This window comes from Colossoma macropomum, unplaced genomic scaffold, assembly GCF_904425465.1.
Source record: "Colossoma macropomum unplaced genomic scaffold, Colossoma_macropomum, whole genome shotgun sequence".
NCBI lineage: Eukaryota > Metazoa > Chordata > Actinopteri > Characiformes > Serrasalmidae > Colossoma > Colossoma macropomum.
In genome coordinates this window covers 23,046,222-23,067,716 of record NW_023494796.1, presented here as the reverse complement: position 1 = coordinate 23,067,716, position 21,495 = coordinate 23,046,222, and the positions used below count along the sequence as shown (strand labels likewise).

Sequence of the window (21,495 nt, the reverse complement as noted above, 5' to 3'; positions counted from 1 at the left end):
ATGTTGTACAGTTTTCTCAAGTCATTTAGAATCGTCTGCAGCTCCGTTCATCATCATTATCATCATCATCACTTCCTGGAAGTTCTTAATTTACATCTTCCTACAAATGATTTGAAACCCTTGATGTTGTAAAGCAGTGGCATTTTAGAATCATCTTATACGTGTATCTACAAAAGAATCAGTTCAGCATCATTGTAAACAGTGACCTTGAACTTTTGACCAGTAACGTATGTTTGTGCAGTTTAGTCTGCAGCAGGTCTTCGTCTGCGCTGTTGTTTTGAAGGTAGCCGCTGTCTTTTTTTTCGTAGTCATGGAGCTGTTTGTTTGAACAGGGAAATGACATTGCTATTGACAGCCTTTATCACAGAGGTGTGGCTCTGACTGTCTGAACTGGTGCCATCGTCTGTCGTTTGAGTGTGTTCCTCAGCTGGTGGCCTGACCTGGAGCCGGTGTGGTGACTCAGAGGTCATACTAAGGTTAGACGTGACAGCTGGGACGGTTGTAATAGGCTGAGCTCAGCAGAAAAGTGTCCTTTCCTAAGATATACCACTGCTGGGTGGTCTTCACGGCTCCTACGGTTTGACAGATATATCTCACAGGGGTGTGAATTTTGACCTAAAAAAAGATTTGGTTTGATGAAAAAAACACAAGTGGAAGGAACCATTTGGACAGTAGTGAAATACAAACAATAAAAACAGTACACCAGTCTTGTTTATATATTTATTTATTTTTACAGTAATGCAAAAGTCAGAGAACATCCTTCATTTACTTAATTTCCAGTCAAAACAGCCATTGAAGTTATTAATTTTTCAGTAGATAGTTCTGGGGAGATTAGATTAGACAATAGCTAACAACCGTGCAAGACCTGATAGACCACCAGCGAGTCACCATTGGATAAACAGTACTGTCGTCTTTGCGAGAGAGGAGAAAATCAAGCTCCACTCTTGATTCAGGTCTGAAATAAATCCTCAGGTGTTTCTGTCCATCCTTGCACTGTGAGAAAACTCTGAGTCTGAAAGGACATGTAGCGGTCAGGAAGCTTTTACTGAGAAAAGGAAGTAGACAAAAAAAATGCCAATAAAAGAACCCCTTTGTGTTTTTCCTGCTCTGTCACATGTGGTTGAGAATCTCCATAATTACCTAATGAGTTGAAGCAGGTGTGTTTGAGCAACAGTGAGCAGTTAACGTGACTCTGCGTCATTTTTCGTATGGATATTGAATAGATTGTATGTAAACTAAGCTGTTTCCCTTTCCCGTCCGCTCTCTCGGGCTTTGTCCCTCATCCCCCCTTTTGCCTGTTGTCTCTGAAAGGCTCTGCGGGATGCTGAAAGCTTCCCTGCAGTGGCGTGAAGATTGATTTGTCTACAATCCAGGCAGGCTGACTTATTGTCTGGCGGCTTGTACCTCATGCCAAACTCTGAGCAAGCCTGTTGGAAACCATCCAGAGTGTTTTCCCCTTTAAGCTGTTTGTAATTGTTTGCAATTCCCCAAGTCTTACACCTAATTAGTGCATCAGGAATGACTCAAAAGTCACGTTTTTGAGAATTGATTTGTTGATGCTTTTTGCAGTCAGTTATTCAGTTACTTGTATATTTTCTCACCCCTTTTCATGAAATGTGAGTAGTAGATTTGTAGTACAGAAATTGAGAGTTGATTTTCGTGGAAAATGTGGAGTGGGACTGCACAAGATATCACATGTTAATTATTATCACAATTTTGGCTTTTGCAATGCTGATATTGTAATAAACCAATCACGGTACTGTGCAAAAGTCATAGATCTTATATTATTATTATTGAAACATCCATTATGTACAAGTTATTCATATAAGATATAGGATAATCCACTTACATGTATAAGGAAGGAAAAAGGCAAAAGAAAATAAGTGAAAAGCAGGAATGAAATAAGTGGAAGAGCTGGAGTTCAGAGCCGGAGAAACTGTGCAAGACGTGGTAAACCACCAAAACTGACCCCGTCAGATAGACAGCACTTAAAGCTTTCATCTTTGAGAAACAGGAGAAAATCAAGCTCATCATGTGTTTCTGTCCATCCTTCCACTGTGAGAAGACATCTCAAAGATCAGGGTCTGACAGCATGTGTAGCTGTCAAGAAGCTCTTACTGAGAAAAGAAAATAGACAAATTAAAGGAGCTGCTGGTGTTCTCAGAACAGTGGACTGACCACCCCAGAGTCTAGACCTCAGCATCACTGAATGTGTTTGGCATTACTTGGATTGTGAGAAACAGAAAATGCCACTTACTTCTGTGACTGAACTTTGGAGGTGTGAAAAAATATTCTTTGAAAAAACTGAAAGCAAGTCTCCTGAAAAGAATGGAAGCAGCAAAAAAGGCAGTGAATAAACCAAAGGGTTAAAAAAAATGTTATTGTTGAGGCTTCTGTGTACGTTTTTCTTAAATATGTTTCTTGCTTTTTACCTGACACTAAAAATTTGGACATAATGGCCTATTTGATTGGAAATAAAATAAATGAACTGTGGTCTGACATTTGTGCAGTACTGTCTATCAGATATATCTCTAAAAAAATAGAAGTGGGCAGTGTGGCAAAAATATAATATTGCGATACTTCGATCCACAATATGTCACAGTGTTCATTTTTTCAGACATCTGATCAGTTGGCCCAGAAACAAAAGAACCAATAGTGCTACATTAAAAACAAAAATACTATCAAAACCTGAGCACAATGATTATTATGATTTTATTTTATGATTTACGGCTGGTTACCTTGCATTTTGTATGTGCTCTTCACATCCTATTGCACCAAAAGTTCCTTCTTGATAATCAGTAGAAAAGAAAAATATGAATTATTTGCATATCTGGCCTTTATTTGTGAATATGATTGTACATTGTGTTTGCTGCATTGCTTAACCCTTAACTTAACAGTATAGATGTGTGTACTGATGGTCGGTAGTGAAAAACGCTGAGCCTAAATCAGGTGATGAATGATGATGTTACCACTTCACATCGTGCCCAAAACCCTTTTCACCAGTGGTGACCAAATACACCAGCGTTCCTTAATTATGCAAATTATTTAAATTATTGAAATTGTTCTTCCACCTTCCAATGTAGTTTGTGGGCTGTGTCATCATAACTTGCCGCATTAATACGGAAATAAGTTTGTGTCTACACATTGATTATTTTACAACTTTGATCAGCCAATCAGATTTTAGAATCAGACGTCTTTTGAAAGGGGAATTAACATGCATGCCTGTTGCTTAGCTGCTGGAATGCTGGGAAGTGGTGAAGTGAAATATGGTGAGCTTGACAGCTGGTTACCTCTGGGAGTTTGAGGAGTCGAGCACGGTGGAAACAGAATGTTCAGAGATTTTGTCCTGTTCTTTACTCCCTCGGCCTGCCTTGTCTCTCTTAATTCCTCTTCTTCACTTCCAAGGCCAGTTTCTCACCACTCCTCCTGCTCCTGTGACAGTGTTGAGTGGTCAAATATATGAAAGAACATCAAGAACAGTTCTAGATGTTACTTTCTTTCTGTCTCGATATTGTGCTGCTGAAGAAGTAGCAGTTTTCATGGGGAGTTCCACTGATTTTTCACAATTTCTGCATAATAAAATAGATAAGATGCAGGTTATTCAGAGGGGTTTGATCTGAAACACTCCATTCAAGACTCAGAATTTGGCTCTAAAAGCTCCCTCGCATAAATGTATTACATGAAATAGTTATGATAACACTGCCTGATGCCTGAAACACTGTTTCATGATTGTTTCGATGGTCTGAAATGTATTTTTAAAGTGCACTCATGGCAGAATCCTACATGCAGGACATTGTGAGGCAAAATAGTTTCCAAAGAAAACTTTTTATCAGTATTTTCCCAATATTAACACTACATATAAAAACATGTAGGTTCATTAGTGGTTTTGGGTAGTCAATAGAATGACTGTATTTGTGTTGCAGACATTGTTTTCCCATCACCACCACTGTAAAGAAATCAGAGTGTGTAAGTTTCTCTGCAGTGAACCATTTCACATCAGGTCGCTCCTGAATTAACTTTTTTACATCGATAGAATGATGCAGAAATTTTGAAAAATTGATGGAATTCCCCTTTAAGTTTCTGACGGTTATGGTTGAGCGTTCTTATTTGTTTCCTCTTTTTTTGTAATATCGTTGCTGTTATATCACAACCTCATAACTCCATTTCAGAGATGGATGGATAGCTGCACAAAAGGTACAAAATGCCACATTGCAATTATTATATTGCTACATGTTGCAATTGTGATATGTTTTGCAGTATTTTGAAAACTCATTGATGAACCTGTATGGCAGGCTTAAAGTGTTTTTTTTCAGGATTTCTGCATAATTGAATTGAGTAATTCTGAGTGGTTTGATTTGAAATTCTTTGTTTTAGATAAACTTAGTCAGGATTGTTCACAGTAGTTACTTGTGAAGAGTAAGGGTTAAGAATACACTGCCTGATGCCGGAGACATTGTTTTAAAACAGGAATGTTTTTGAGTGAAACGTGTTATTTAAAATACGTTCACAGGAGAGAGGTACATGCAGGGTGTTGGTAAGGCGAAATAGTCCTCAAATAAAACTTATTTTCCTTGAATTCACCTCTATTTGAACATCATCAGCATTTACATATAAAGGTACGTGTAGGCACAATGGTCATTTTTGATAGTAAATAAAATGGCTATTTTTGTGCTGTAAACATTGAAACCACTGCTTCCTATCACCATCATGGTAAAGAAATCTGTGTTTTCACTATAGTGAACCATTTCACTTTAAAGCCGTCACTATATTATGTAGAAAATTGGCCTGCATTACTTTTAAACCAACTGATGTGTGAGTTATGTTTAATAATTTACACAACACAGACACGACTTTTCTTCTAGAAAGTCTGAGGTTGGTCAGGATACTTACATTAGAAATTTGTTTGAGGCTATTTTGCGATAATGGTCAACGAACCACGTCTGTTTTAGATGCTATCCTTTTAGCCCCTCTCTCTCGACAGTCCAGCGTTCACCTCAGAGTTTGTCTTCCAGTAGAGGGTGAATCCTGTCCTGATCAGCATCAGCGTGTGCTTTGCATGCGCTTCATCAAAGCTCAGAGTGTAACTAGAGTTCCTCTGACTGGCGGTTTGCCTCTTTTCCCTAAGCATGGATAAGGACAGGCCGCACTCAGAGATACACTATCTGCGGCTTCTCCACACACCCACTCGTCTCTCTGCGTATCTGCCTGTACGCTGGAATGCGTGGAATCCTCTTGGCTGCTTATCAAAGCCAGTCATCTGTGCGCTTGCGTGTTTGCAGTAACAGTGAGAGAACTGGCCTTGTTTGTGGAGCGGGCAGCTTTTTTGCATTGTAAATAGTGCTTTGTAGGGGATTATATCCCTCCCTGTTAGGTTTTACTGTTTGACTGATCCAGAGAACAGTGTGGTTGATCACATCCTGACGCTGTGTGGGAATCTTCAGTAGCAAATCATACCTGCTGTGCTCTACAGCTAATCCGGCCTACAGGTACAGACAAGGTTGGCACGATAGTAAAAATTTTGACTCCAGTGCTGGTAGTAAAATGTTACAATGCTCGGTAACAAAGCGCTACTGGCAGAAAAAAGGAAAAACACTCATTTTCTGAAGGCACAATGTTTATTGCATTGAACAAAATATATTAAAAGTGCAATCATTTTATCTATAGATGCACCGTTTATGAGTTATTGTGGCAAATTCAAATTCTGTTTTCTTGACAGCCCAATTGATCAATGGCGAATTATTATTATTTTTTTTAAAATGAACACCACATTTCCAGTACTTCGGTAATTCCAGTAGTTAGCCAAAGTCACAATGTGAGTAATATTACTTACTGTTCAAAGGGCCAATCTGAAAAAAAAACTGAAAAATCAGTTGCGTATTTAAATATCATGGATCAAATGAAGTGCTGCATTGGCAGTAATAGGCAACTGGCTATTCAGCAAAAGCATTCATGCCTTATTGAATAGCAGCAGCATTCAAATACTGAGGCCTGGTTCACGTCATATACATCATAAAACTGCAGCGTAAATCACCCAAATATACATATACCTCTGTGTGAGTGATCTTCATAATGAATGAAATCTGGAAGTAGGTGACAGAGGCAGGTTGTAGAAGAGCATTTGGCTAAGTGCTTCCACCCCCTGCTGGTGTCTCTGAACTTTTGCTTGCAGCCGAGCCGGCCTAATTTGCTGTTAATAGGCAGTCAGTTCCCAAGTGGGGCCAGAGAAAGAGACTGAGAGCCCCTTATGCACTCTCCTCCAATAATGCAGTCAGTGTCTTCCTGGAATAGAACATGTCCTGTCCTTGCCTCTTGCGGAGACATTCTTTGCTCTGGTTAATACGTGACCGTTAGCGGAAGAAGATAACTGAGAGCGCTCTGTTTATGGCCAGGGCTTTAGTGCACACTCCACTGCAACTGCTGAATGCATGCTACATGATGAATTATGCACAGTTTCCAAATCACGAGTTTTCCAAATAGAAGTGTTGCGCATTGCATTATGATTTTCCTATTCATAAGCCAGCCAAACTGGTTTAGACTGTCAGTAGCTCTTTTTTTAAACTGCTTTAGAAATTATATTGTGCATGTGTTAGAGATGTAAAAGTGTTGTGATGCATCAGGTGATGATTCAACTGCACTGATTTTGGATGTTAGGCATAAATTCCATCCACTCTTAGAAGATTTCCCAACGTCAAGAGTCTGAAAGGATGTGGACGAGGACAATTTTCATTTAGATGCGAAAACTGGACATCTAAGAGATGGACTGATGAGTAAAAGAGTGGATATATTAAATACTGTTTATTTTATACTAAGTTGTTAAGGCTTCACTGTAATTTTCTGTGAAATATGTTCTCTGTTTTTTGTCAGTCTTAAGGGGCTGATTCAACTGCATTGATTAGAACCCGTCCTCATCAATTTTTAATAATATTCAATAAAGTAGGTTCCCTTTTGTGGCCTAACTAAAATTCTCAGCTTATTTTCAAACATTTAAATCCAAAGGATTTGTATTCCATGTTAAGAGTAAATAGTTCCTTCAGTCTTATCTGTGTAATGATTTGAATTGTGGTTTTACATTTCCTCGCCCATTAAATCATTTCCTGTATTGAATCAGTGTTAGATCTGATTAGTATAAAGTGTGAGGGTGCTGGTTTATGGTGTTGGAGGCTTTATTAGGAGCTTATACTTCTCTCAGTCACTCCAGCTTGCTGATAGAATGGCTCAGGCCTTCTCCTCTCTTGACATGAAGTTAATGCTTTAGTGTGCTCTGTTTTGCTGTGGCACAGTATAAGATTTAATTAACTGATTTTTGTTTGTTTGAGACTCCACCGGAGCATTCAGCTTAAACCTGCAAGCTTCACTTGGAGGACTCCGTCTCAGATGGTGAATGCGCACCACTGATTTATATTCTGTTTCAAATGGGAGGGATTCAAACAGAAGGGAAGGAAGAAGGTTCACAAGGCCTCATGAGGTGGTTGCGTCCATGCGTGGGTTGCAGAATGGATGGTAGGTTGACTGGGGGGGAGGGGAGGTAAAGCCTGTGTTATTTAAATTAGGGATATTAAAGGTGGGTTGTGAGTCATTTTGAGGCTGCAGTGCTGCTGTCAAACCTTGCTGCATCCTTGCTTGCTGATGTTTTGGTTGGCATTGCTCTCCATATTCTGCACAATTGATTTGCTGACACAGTGGCTGGGGTTCTGGGGTCAATGTAAAACTCACTTGGACTGTTTGGAAGGGTTTGTGTCCTTCTATTGGTACCCAGCAATCTCACAACCTTTCCAGTATTGTTATAGGGTGAAGGAGACTGTTAAGAGTGTTGTTGGCCAATCACGGACATATGCTGGGACACATACATGTTGGGCAGCGTCTACTAATGGCTGATTTTTGAAGAATGTTGTCAAAAATAAAAGCACTGGAATACTCTTTATGTTCATATGATGTTCTGTAGTGCATTCCAAGCATTCTCATTATTGCGCAAGCTGCCGCTTTAAAAATACGGAGGAACCATGTGCTAGGCCTCACATTCCTGGGTCAGTAGCTGTTATGTGGTGGAGCGAGACCAAGCTAGCATATGGGAATTGGCCATGCCTAAATTGGGAGAAAGTTGGCTTACATCTAAAAATAAACAAATAAAAATATCATTAAATTTTAAGGAAGAAGTACAGTTTGAATTCTTCATTCCAGTGGTGTTGATAATCCCTCAGACTTAAGGATCCGTACTTTTCTGATCAACATGGTAGCTCTGTGTCTGTGGGTAAGGGTTTATCTTAATAAGCAGTATGAAATATGAATAATGAAATAATCATCATCTAATGTGGCCATTTGCTAGATCTTGTTGGACAGTATTCTGCTTCCCCAGCCTGCCTATTTTTTCCTTCAAAATATTTGTCTTCAGTGTAGATTTGTCGCAGTGGTGAGCAATGAGTGATTGTTGACTGCAGTCACTGTAGAGGCACCATTTAATGCCATTTTACAGATACCTATACATCCATGGGACCTTAATATTGACCAAATGGATATCACTTTGGCCCTGCTGTATTGTTTATCAGTACCAGCTATTATTCTGTATTCTCAAATGATGCCTTAAGGTTTTGTCTGTCATCACTAAAACAGATTACCTGTAAACAGCAGAAGGAGAAGTTACCCAGACCTCTGCCATCAGTGCTGAAAAGAGTGAACGCTCTAAAAGCAGCACTGAGCTCTTCTCCTGCTGTTCGTGCTCTCCTGGCTGAGATGTACCCCATCATGTTCTCAGTGAAAGCAGAGCCGTCCGTGTGTGGGTTTGTGTGATATTTGTGACTCAGTCTGTGTGCGTCAGCTACAGCCTCTCCACGCTGATAGAACAGTACTAAGAGAAGAGCGGGAGATACAGTAATGAGGGAAGCCAGCAGTGGAGGACGTTTAGGACGAGCTACAGTAAAAGAACTGTGCCATTACTGAGTTATAATAAGGGTCAGAGGTGGGCTATTTCCACATAGCATTGGGATTTAGGTCCAGCAATTACATTGGCTGCTGCAACAGTCTGCATGCCATCTGAGTTATGCAATCACTAGTTTTAGGGTTTCTTTGCTAATGCATTGATAACCTAATCAATGCATCAGCATCAGAAAACTGCAGCTTGAAAACGACTAGAGGAAAAGACAGATTAAGATATGACATTTTCTCTGGTACTCAAAACCTGAGTAATAGAACCCTGTTTTGGTTTGTCACACAAGGTTCTTTAGTGGTCAGGACCCCCGCAGAGCAGGTACCCTTTGGTTGGTGGATCATTCTCAGCACTGCAGTGACACTGACATGGTGGTGGTGTGTTAGTGTGTGTTGCACTGGTCTGAGTGGATCAGACACAGCAGTGCTGCTGGAGTTTTTAAACACCTCAGTGTCACTGCTGGACTGAGAATAGTCCACCAACCAAAAATATCCAGCCAACAGCGTCCTGTGGGCAGCGTCCTGTGACCACTGATGAAGGACTAGAGGATGACCAACACAAACTGTGCAGCTGCAGATGAGCTACTGTGTTTGACTTTACATCTACAAGGTGGACCAAGAAGATAGGTCTAATAGAATGGACAGTAAAAGGACACAGCGTTTAAAATCACAGTGGCCATTGAAGAACAGGGTAAAGGGGGGCTAACAAATTACACAGAGAAACAGATTAACTACAGTCTGTAATTGTAGAACTGCAAAATGCATCTACACGGTACATGAGTGTTGATATAAAGTAGATGTACTTGAAGTGGTTGGTCGGTGTGGATACTAATAATATTATTATGATTGGCTTATGATAGCTCCTCCCGGAGATTTCCTGCAGAGTTCAGTTCCAAACTGCATCTAACATGCAGCCTAATGCATCTGGTGCTGGTTTCTAGCAAAATACAGTTCTTTGTGGTTTTCATTTTTGTTACTCAAACAAATTAGGAGCCCAGATGAAGATCATTCAGAACAAAAAAAGAATGAAGCTACATTTCACCTTGTAATTGTTTTAATGAATTCAAAGGACACAATGGTGCTCCGAGCCCTGAGGACGATGTGAACAGTAGTTGTTGCTGGGGAAACTCATTGCTCTATGTTTTCTGCCCAAAGGCTCAGGTTGCCTTCCTGCATGGCGAGAGGAAGGGGCAGGAGAACCTGAAGAAGGACCTTGTGAGGAGGATAAAGATGCTGGAGTATGCGCTGAAACAGGAGAGGTATGGACCTGCACTCTATTTTTCTCCTTTCTTTACTTGCATTCATTAAAATGAGGGATTCCTCACTTCTGAAAAAAGCCTAGAAAAGTCAGTGAATTTTATTTTACTCTCCCTAGTAAGAGATTATTATTGTTTTTTTATCTTCAGGCTGCAGGGTGTTTAGTAATATGTTTGAGAGTTTGTTGCAATTTGCTACTTTAGCAAATCGGCACATTCTCTCATCATTCTGCTGTTGCTCTCCATGTTCTACTGAAGTTGAAATTAGAAGCAAACATAGCACTAGAAACTTGCACAGGCACTGAAGTACTCAGTTTACCATTCCAGCTGCCAGTATTTAAACACTGAAACTAGTATTAAGGTATTCATTAAACTGTGTCACGGAAAGTCACTGAGAAATTATGTGGGCAACAATTTGCTCAAACAATTCAGTTTTAAACACTGTTAACTAACAGCATTAATAGGGCTGTATAGTGTGACAGCTTTGCTCAAAGTAAAGATTGACTACATATATTAAGTTATGCTTTGCAGCTATTAAACATGAGCTAGTAAAGCTACTTAGTTAGGCTAACTACTTGGGCTAAAAGCAAAAAACCTCATGCAGAAGCTCACGAGTCGTCTCCATCTATCATTGCAATGTTTATTTCTATTGTTACAGTTTATTAGCTCATCTGAAGAGGCAATGTTCATTACTCAAGTGCAGTGACCAAAAAGATTCTCCTTTGCTTATTTTAGAATGACATGTTTTCAAATGTACGTCCCTGTGTGCTGCTGAATGTTCATTTAGGCTACTGAGTTTGTTAGCCTGCTAACATGGCTTTTTCCATATTTGTGTATTATGATGCATATTAAGCAAAATGCTCCCTTTTTTTCTAAATATCCGCTCTTTCAGTCTTGCAGATCAAGAGTCAAAATGCACATCCCTATGTAATATGTCAACAATTTCATATTTGCACCACACTTCAAGTAAATGCTAAACTCTGCTTTTTTAACATTGGTCTGGAAATTTTTTCTGAATTTTTTTTTTTCTTTGAAAAGGTGCGAGAACCATATAAAATGGATGTGCACAGTTCTCATTATAACTCTGGATTTATATACTCATAGGCAGTGGGTCTCTTATGTCTTGTGGTGTATAGTTTATGAGGTTTTTTGAAAGGTTTCAGTAGTTTTTCATGTGATTTAGCAGCTGAATGGATGGGAAATTCAGGTTTGTTTGCAGTGTGATCAATCTCAGTCATCGTTGTCTGCGCTGGTCGGGGAGTAGTTCCTGTCTCTGGTTCATTTAGAATCTCCCTCAGCCAGAGGATTATCAACAGGGATTTGAAGCTACAGGTGCAAAAGTTAAGAGGGATATAAAGGTATAATCACAGTGCTTAGGCAGACTGGATTCTTCTTTGGGTTATTTGAGTTTTCATAGATATGCTGTTTTTCAAGATAGTAGATGCAGTAGATGTTTAGCTGTAGCTCTACAGTTAATGACATCTTGGATTTTGTTCTAAAATGGCCATTATTACACATCTGAATTTGATCTTATTTGCTTCGGTTTTCGGAGATGCTTTTCTTGCCCACGTATCGAAATGATGGCCCAGGGTTGAGGTTTATTATTGCTGCAGCCCAAACAGCGCTGATATGAGTCAAAATCATGTCAGAAGCAGAAACAGTCATGCTCCTGGAATTTTTTATGGGATGCAGAAAATATAGCCAGTGTAGTTTCATATTTAGACATGGCTGTTTTCTAGAGATACAGGATTTTTCATCATATGGAAGAGTATGTGGAGTATATACATGTAATATATGGGTCTGAATGCAGTGTTTCCATGGCAACAACATGACATGAGTCAACTTTCCTCAATTTAATACCATGGCCCCCTAAAGCAAGAAAGGATGTCACTGGCGTGCCTCTCTCATCCTTACAGCAAACCTACTGCTGTAGAAAACATTTGATTTTTAAAAACCTGATGATATAATTTTGTAGGTTTTTGTTTTTACTAAATTAAAATAAAATGAGCCAAAAAACAGAAAGACCTGCTGTATGTTGTAGTATTTTTATTATCAGTTATCACCACACTGAGCTTTCAGCTTCTTCTGCCATGATTGTACTGTGCTTCCATATTTTTACTTTTTGGGTCCTGCATGACCCTGCACTGGAGTCTCCACTTTCTGTATTTTCTTTTAACTAAAGACACTACATGATTTTTAGCCCAAATTTAATCCTGATTTGGCCCTTCCATCAAAGCCTCCCACTTTTAAGGGATTTCCCAGGTTGGTAGCTCGTTTAGAAGCAACTGAAAACCTGGATGATCAGGGAAAACAAGTCCTCTTCAGCCTTCTGATCAAGCTCTGGAGTGATTGAGGGGCTTTCCAATATTTTCAGACATGTTTGATATTTATGGTTCAAAACATTCACAAGTCCTGTAGTGTGAAATGATCAGCAGTGTTACTGAACGAGTGATTCAAGCAACAGCCAATGAGAGAGCTAGAAAAGTGGAGAAAATTGCAAAGGGACACACGGCGCATGTGCAGCGGGCTGCTTGAGGAGCTGCTTGTTGAACACAGGCAAATTAGAGCTTTTATCGTGTTCATAACCGATGGGTCCAGACATGAATCAGCTGCCAGTTTGTAGCGAAATATTCTCTCACTGTGATTTCTACGTTCTCTTTGGTGGAATATTAAGAGATGGAAATAGAGCTAAACAGTACCAAAAAGTTCCACAATTCAAGCAGCGCAAGTTCATTAATGTTATTAATACACACTTAAATTTTACCTGAATAATAAATAGTACAGGGACTGATACTGTGACTTTGATGCTGATTCCTGAACAACACAGTACAATGTGCCTTTGCCTTGTTATTTAATAATGATACTGTCCTGAACCCTTGATGTGGTTAGACTGACCTGCATTATTCTAAACAAAGTTATTTACATTTGTTAGTTCATATGAGTTTCTTGATTCATCTAAGCACCCACGGAAACTCATCTGAGGTTTGGTCAGGACGCATTTGTATTTTGAAGTCTTCTGCGCTATCAGCATTACCAATATTGTAATAACCATTAACGCCACCCATGAGTGATCTCAGCCCCTTTCCGAGTACAGCTCACAGTTGATGAGGCAGACTGTATTTGGTCTGTGCATGACAGCAGTGATGATGAGCAGCAACATCCAGGGACAGCAGAGGAAATAAAGCTTTAACTCAGCTCTGAGGCAGATAATAAACTGCCAGTTGTTATATAAACATGTGAAGGAGGCTAGTTGTCATTGTGCGTATCAGTGATGTTTCGCTCCGTCCTTGTCAGAGTTGAGATGCAGGAGGTGATGGAGATTAAGAGGATGTAGAAGTGGAATTCTCAGAACTGTGTGGAGGGCAGTGCATGAGCAAGGTGAATATTTTGGGCCAGACTGCTAGGGAGTTTGGAGTTGAGTGTGGGCAATTTGGCTTTAGAGACTGAATAGAGAGTCCAAATAGAGACTGAGAGAACTGAGACCGGAGTGCGGTTGGGGGAAGGTAGCTTTGCCCTGGTAATGATTCAGTTTTGTACTAACAGATTGAATCAAGTGAATCCATTTAGAGAAGGAGCTTAAATCAGTTTTGTATTGATGTATTGTTACGTTTAGTAAATGTATAGTAAGGCTGAAAGATTTAAATTTTAATTACAGCCCACAAGGTTTAAGTGGGGAAATTTAACCTGATATCATGGAGCTTATGAACTGACTAGAGATTAGACTGAATGTAGTTTGAGTGATCTAAGCATAATCTGCCTACAATGCATCCTGGGGGTGTTTATATCATTTTTCTATGCGATCACCAAAAACATGCTAGGTTGATGCTAGGTGTAAACAGTCTATATGACAGTATAAGGAGTTTCAGTTCATCATATTTGTCATGAGGGACCGGGGACGGATAGAAAAATGTCACAATAAAAATAAACATTTTGTCATAACTACTATGACTCATTAGCATGTTTCTGCTTTAATATTAGTTTCTTTTTAACTTTAGGCTTGGCCAAACTTGTTCTACTGCGCTGTGTTTCACAACCCAGCTGTGAATCAGACATGCTTTCCACAGTGAGCTGCCCCCTTTGTGCTCGTCTATGTCTTTTTTTTTGTGTGTACCTTCTCAGATAAGAGCCCGTTCTGTCTTTAAAGGGATTCTGCTTTGACCTTGATCCCACTGATTGCCATGGCAACAAATGGTGTCGCTTAGTCTGGTGACATCAGACATCACATCCTTAGCCATGAGTCAGATCTACAAAAAAAGCAAACTTTACGACTTCCTGCCTTTTCTCTTTCACTGCATGATACAGCAAAGAGTGGCTACTGTCTGTGGCTAAGGCACTTCCCTATTATCATTCACACGGACAGTTTATGCTAGTTGAGGCCTGTTGGAAATCCTGGGAGTCACATTCCTTCTATACGTTCCCAAACCTCTTAAAAAATACCTTAAAAGGTATTTTACCTTAGCTTAAAATACCTGAACCCAAACACCATATACATTCAAAAGGCTATTCAAATAAATACGGGAAAATCAAACAGATTTGACCCTTGACTTTTTCTGTAAACGGTTTAGCCTGCTGTTTCAGTCAGGCCTTAAAAATACAGTCCAAGCTTTGGTTGACCTACCTGTGATTAAGATGTAACTAAACTAAGATGTAATGTTCAGTAAAATCAACTTATACCTGGGCTGGATGATGAATCAAATACTTTGCTGTTTGTTTGATCCAAAACTAGGCAATATCATTTATATTGTGGTGTGCGTATGTGTATGTGTGTGTGTGTGTGTGTGTGTGTGTGTGTGTGTGTGTATGTATGTATGTATGTATGTATGTGTATATATATATATATATATATATATATATATATATATATATATATATATATATATATGTATATGTATGTATATGTGTGTGTGTGTGTGTGTGTGTGTGTGTGTGTGTGTGTGTGTGTGTATATATATATATATGTGCATAGTAGAATTTCCTGAATGTTAATTTTTGCCATTCATAAAAAATGCTTGGATATCTGGATTTAAAACCTTTTTAAGGTTGGAAGAACTGAATATAGTGTAATATTGTGACATTTCAGGCTTAAAAAATAGAATCAACATATGGACACCCAAGTATGAATTTTAAATGGGAGAATGACGTTCAATCACGCCATTCAGGTCAGAATCAGGACCTCCACTGTAACATACCAGTACAAGTTATTGGAAGAGACTAGTGTTACATTCACTGACCATTGTAAATTCCTCTGCATATAAGCATTTGTTAAATGTAAACGTGAAGCCAGTTTTGAATATTTGTTTGTAGTGATGAATTGATCAGTGTTTTTAGGCCCAGTGCTGATCGCCATTCGCCTTTTAGCACATTCTGCTGCTAGCTGATACCAATCAAGGGCAGGGCTGGAAGCCACATTTAAAGGCGCATAAGCAATTCTCAGCAGCAAAGCAAATGCACCCCTCTCTTCAGTGCTCCTTAAATAAAGCAGGTAATGTAACTAACATTAGTTAGGCTGTGGGTTAGCAAACAGAAACAGAGGAACCTCCTCATCCCATATCACACCTTTCGTCTCTCTGTGAAGCAGTAGTCAGCTTCTTTTTTGCCAGCCTCTTGTTCGAATTTCATTCCACCTTAAATGGTCCAGCAGTTACATTCTGGCGCCTCAGGCTAGCATTGCCGTTGAAATAACTGGAGCCTAAAAATGTTTTTGCTTAATGAAATAGATGTGATGAAGCTGAAGTTGGCTTTCTGTTCGCCACCTTTTACGTCACTAATCAGCTCTCAGGATTGGCTAAGTTAGCAAGATATCAGCCACTCCCCAATCACATATTTGGGCTGAACATTGACTGATGCATAGCTGACCGATTCTTCCATCTCTATTTATTTATCTTCATAGATATAAATCAAAATGTTTTGCAGCATGTCATATACTTAGCATATCACAAATCTTTACATATCCCAATCGTTTCATTGCTTCAAGGTCTGTAGCAATTCCTACCCATTTTGTCTGTTGGCAAAAGACTGAAAAATATGTTTACATTTTTAACCGTATTGTCCAGCCTGTTTATACCTGCTTAACACTGTAAATAAGTTGAATGATGACTAAGGTGTAGTTTATTATTGACAACAGTGACTTAAGAAGTGTATATCAGTGTAGAGGGCTACATTCAGAGTGATTTTTTGTAATCAGATATTCATAGTATTCACAGTTCAATTATGTCCTTAAGAAGACCATGTTGTCATGTTGGAAGGCAAGCAGTAACTGCGCTCTGATAGAGCTTGTCTCATCACCATTACTGCAGTTACAATCCTACAGGTGGATAAAAACCAAGCAAAATAGGCCAGAATGACCACAAAAAAGATGAAAAGATATCGCTACTTGGGTACAGTTAGCTAGATGGGTGGACTAGATCTGTAAAACCTGCATTTCTCCGCAGTTCAGAACATTCCAGTGTGTGATATTTTATAGTAATTAATAAAAGTGTCTACCAAAACTGCCAAAGCTCTGAAATAATAAACTCGTACATAGCTATATTTTAAGCTCAAGTCAGCTTCTCATTCACCAGTTTCTCATTTGAATTTTCTGTTCCACCTTAAATGGTTCTGCAGTTATGCTGAGGTGCCTTAAACGTAGAACAAGTTTGAAAAATTGGCGAATACCAAGCCAACATCAGCTTATCTCAGTGAAAGTGTCAGTTTTCCTCAATAAATGCGTTCTTAATCAACAAATGCCGTAAACTTTCACTTGGAGATATTTACTAAGCAGCTATTGAGCAGCACAGCAGAGCTGTAATCAGTCAATGGAGCTTTTGTACGCGTCTCACTGGCTGAGTTAATGCTGCGTCCCAAACCACACTCTTCTGTACCTTACGTACTACACTAATGAGTGCACTCCTAACGCTACTTTTTCATATTATTTAGTGTGCTACGAGTTTTGGGATGCGAAAATAATAACACAGTGGTAAATCGCAGGCATTTAGATTTTAGCTTTTGTTTATTATCACTACAGCAACAAATCAAACGAAATGAAGTCAGTACACTCAAATGCATTGGTTAAAACGCTTTAAACATTTTTAAAAGTGTTTAAAAAAAACTTGTTTTACCACCTTTGCTAGATCAGTTATGGATTTATCTCATTACAAACTACCACAGCACTGCTGAATGAACTTGAAGTTGCCTACCAAAATGGTGGCAGTGTGACTGTGACGTCATTGGAATACTATCAATTAAACTAGGCCTGAACAGGATGGACAGAACTCATATTAATGTTATATTACTACATACTGTGATTGTTATATGATTTGCAGTACGTAAATAAATATGCAAACCCTTGATGTGCAATGATTAAAGGTTGACGTGCATATATGATTGCATTCTTTGTATTATGTGTCTTGATTTATCAACGCTTTCACATAAAGTTGTCTGGAAGCAGTGAGAACTTTTGATTTGTTAAAGCCTCCTGATATTTCAGTATTGCAAAGGCCAATGTTGCAATTTAAGTTAATAAAGAGTGTATTGTGCAATCTATTTATTGAGCTATTTTTAATATATTTGATAAGCTTGACTAATAAGAGCTGTAAAAAAAAAATACTTGTTTAAAGAAAAATCACATAACTCAGTGGAGAATTAGCTTGTGTGCTAATTCAGACAGTACTAGTAGGCATGCACAAACTTGTCTCTTATTTATTGGTGTTCATGTGTTTTTTTTCTAATCAAGCCTCTTTTTTCTGGTTGCCATGCATCCTCAGGAGAGCATCCTCTTCAGAAATACAGAACACATTAGTGGCATTGATGCTGCTGACGTCAGTGTGGCAGCTCAAAATAGAGTGAATTCTCATTATGGCCATGAGAGCCTGATTAAATCTGACATTCTCTTTTCTTTTTTTTTTTGATTGGCCCACCTATCCAAGGGGGGCAGGCACTTGGGGGTTTTTACTTATGACCTTGTTAAAACCCCCCAAAGATGATGACAGAGGTGTTGGGTTACCTAGCAACATGCTCTTTTGTCTTAAGGCCTTGGAAAGAAACGCCAGGCTCGACTGGAACGCACAATGTTCCTTACTTGAATGGAATTTAATGGAGTTTAATGGCAGCAAAGTTCCTCAAGCTGTGTCTGATCCCTTGGCCTGAATGTTCAGAAAACATGTTGAAAACATGCTTCTCATGACCTGAATTCTGCAGTCATGGAAAGTGGGTGATATAAATATTTGATGCTGGGGCCTTAGGCTTTTTTGGTTATTGTTGTTTTTTTTTAGTATGTGATTTAAACAGAATTGATGCACATTTTTTTATTCATGCTTTGTTGTTCTCTTTCAGGGCAAAGTACCACAAGTTAAAATATGGAACAGAATTGAATCAAGGTGACATGAAGCCACCGAGCTATGACTCTGGTAAGTCTCAGTTCAGCTTATTTGCACAGTGTAGGTTACGTTTCTGTAGGCCTGTGTGAAGTAGTGTACAGTGCTATATAGGTAAGGTAACCATAGCTCCATTTGATCCTAATGTCTTTCCAAAACTTGATCTCCTCCAAGTATTTTCAAGCAAGCACATTTCAGAGGAAGTGCTCTTCTCTGTAAGGGCTCGACTGATATGAACATTTTGTGACCGATACCAATATTAAGGGGCTAAAAATTATTCCAATAACTGATAATACTGACAGATACTAGTTTGTAGTTTTAAATAATTATCTAATAGTTTTGCTTACACACTATTTTAACTCAAACAGCAGAAGCTTACAAAGTCATAAATAATGTAAATACTGTAGCACTTGGGATGGAGCTACCTAGAATTCTCTGCAGTTTTGGTTTCTGAAATTTACCTCTAATTTTTCTTAGTTCATCTTCTTTCATTTGAATACATACATCTTTGTTATTTTAACCATTATGATGTTTTGTATGTCAATATTGGACGATATTTTCAGCCATCCAGGGTATTACTAAGGCTATGTACTGTCATCTGATAGTGTAGCATCTAACAACACTGAGAAGTAAATTGGTGTTCTTGACAGAAATAAATCATAGAAAATTATTCAAAGTGCTACAGTTGTAGTGTTGTATGTTGGTCTGTTGCTGTGATTGCTACTTTTCAGGAGTTATTGACTTGGTTATTTGAATATTTTAATATCTAGATTCATCTTAATATTTGTTTTCTTGAACATGTACTAGAGCTTGTGGAGTAGAGCATGTGGTGTTTGATTTAAGACGATATAAATGATGTATTATCTTTTAATTTTTAAACTGGGCATATGATGTAGAACCACTGAGAATTTCAGAGCACTAGCAGCAGTTTTTGCGTCTCCTGTTAAGCAAAATGTCCACTACATTTGGAAATATTGCAAACAAAAACATAATACAAAAGTGTTTTATGAGTTAACCTTTCCGTAGGTCAGCTGGTAGTAAGTTAAATTTCTTATGCTAGCTACACATAATAAACGAATGTTAAACATTGCAGATTTTCATCTTTTTAGTCATGATAATATAAATGATTTCTTGTTGGGATATTTGAACATTATTCCTTTAAAAATTCAAATAATTGATTAGCAAAAATGCCATTCAGGTGATATGAAATCACTAATCATGTGAATTATTAGTGTGGACTAACTTTGAGGCCAGCTCTATGCAAAAAAATATGCTACATCTTACACCTCACATATTGTTATTTGGAATAATATCGAACTTTTTTGTAACACTCTTAAAGGCTGACATTCGTATGGCTAAATGACGCCTACATAAGCCTTTTTTGACAGCTGACATAAAGCTACTTTAACGTTCATAAATCACTTGAGACCTGGAAAGTTTTATGACAGCTTATGCACTTTTGAATAAGACTTAATAAATGTTCATATACAGTTGTTTGCAAAAGTTTGGGTGCCCCTGGTCACAGTATGTTTTGTTGACCTCTACAGACAAGAACACACTTCTGCACCTCAGCTCTTCATCACTCATAAAACAGCAGAAGCCCTCAGAGGGCCATCAGTCTCGCCCTGAGCTCGGCTCATTAATTGAGAGCCAGCATGAAGTGTGTGTGTGTGTGTGTGTGTGTGTGTATTTATGTGTGTGTGTGTGTGTGTATGTGTGTGTGTGTGTGTGTGTGTGTGTGTGTGTGTGTGTGTGTGTGTATTTATGTGTGTGTGTATGTGTGTGTGTGTGTGTGTGTGTGTGTGTATGTGTGTGTGTGTATTTATGTGTGTGTGTGTGTGTGTGTGTGTGTGTGTATGTGTGTGTGTTGCCTTGTGATGCAGCAGGGCTTTGTCATCTCCACACATGGCGGCTCTCATATCGTCTTTTATCTTTTATCTAAGTGTACAGGTTTGGTACAGTATGGTATTTTCCCACAGCTGTTTGTCAGCAGTGTGCTCTGTTATTGTTACTGCTTGTGTGATTTGTTAGAGTGACTCAAAGCACTACAGAGCACTGAACCATTTGTTTTTTTGTGTAAAAACAATGCTTCTCCTCAATAGGGAAATATTGCAGTACTGTGGAAAAGTCAGAGACCTCCTTTGTTAGTTCATTTTACAGTCAAAACAGCCATGTAGTACAGTATTGCAAATCAAAAAAAGAAAACATATGTATTTAACAGGAAATTAGCCTAGCCCGCTAAATGTAATATCACAGTTTCAGTATTTCGTGTGTCTCACTCGTTACCTTTTATTATGGCTTTCATCCTTTTCAGGAGACTTGCTTTCAGTTTTTCGAAGAGATCTGCAGGGATATTTTTCACACATCCAAAGTTCAGTCATAGAAGTTGGTTGCATTGCTTCTCATGATCCCAGTAATCCCAAACACATTCAGTGATGTTGAGGTCTGGACTCTGTGGTCAGTCTGGTGTTGTGAGAATATTAGCAGCTCCTTTGTTTGAATTGTAGGTGTTCTTCTTTTTGCAGTAAGGGCCTCTTGACAGCTACACATCCTTTCAGACTCATAGCAGTGAGTTGTCTTCTCACAGTGAAAGGATGGACAAAAACACATGGATTTTTTTTCCTGATCTCCTGAGAAATATCTTTTGGGAAACATAAAGCGCTCGTACATAATGGCTGTTTTGCCTGGAAATGTAATAAATGAAAAGTGGTCTCTGACTTTGGCACAGTGCTGTATATAACTGAATCATACCTGTATGTTCTGTATATGCTAATAAGCTTCTCTGCCCATCCAAGTACAGTTAGCATACGCAGTTTGATTCGTTTATAGGATGAAGTATTGGATGTTGTGGTGTTGAAAAAGGACCTTGCACAACTATTGTACATGAACTCATGAATTTTAGAAACATGTTTTTATAAAATGTCTCCACTGGTTTCCCTGAAGGCCACTATGTCCTTGTCTCTTGTTTA

At 38.7% G+C, this 21,495-nt stretch overlaps 1 protein-coding gene across 2 annotated transcripts in view; it reads left to right on the top strand.

Annotated features, from left to right (window-relative positions):
• The window catches only part of LOC118816652 (striatin-like), a 63,708-nt gene that overhangs the window by 17,029 nt on the left and 25,184 nt on the right, over window positions 1–21,495 (top strand). For both annotated transcript variants that reach the window (XM_036583150.1, XM_036583148.1), the window contains exons 2-3: window positions 10,075–10,178; window positions 18,486–18,559. In XM_036583150.1, coding sequence (XP_036439043.1) covers window positions 10,075–10,178; window positions 18,486–18,559 — 178 coding nt within the window. The remainder of the gene's footprint in view (window positions 1–10,074; window positions 10,179–18,485; window positions 18,560–21,495) is intronic.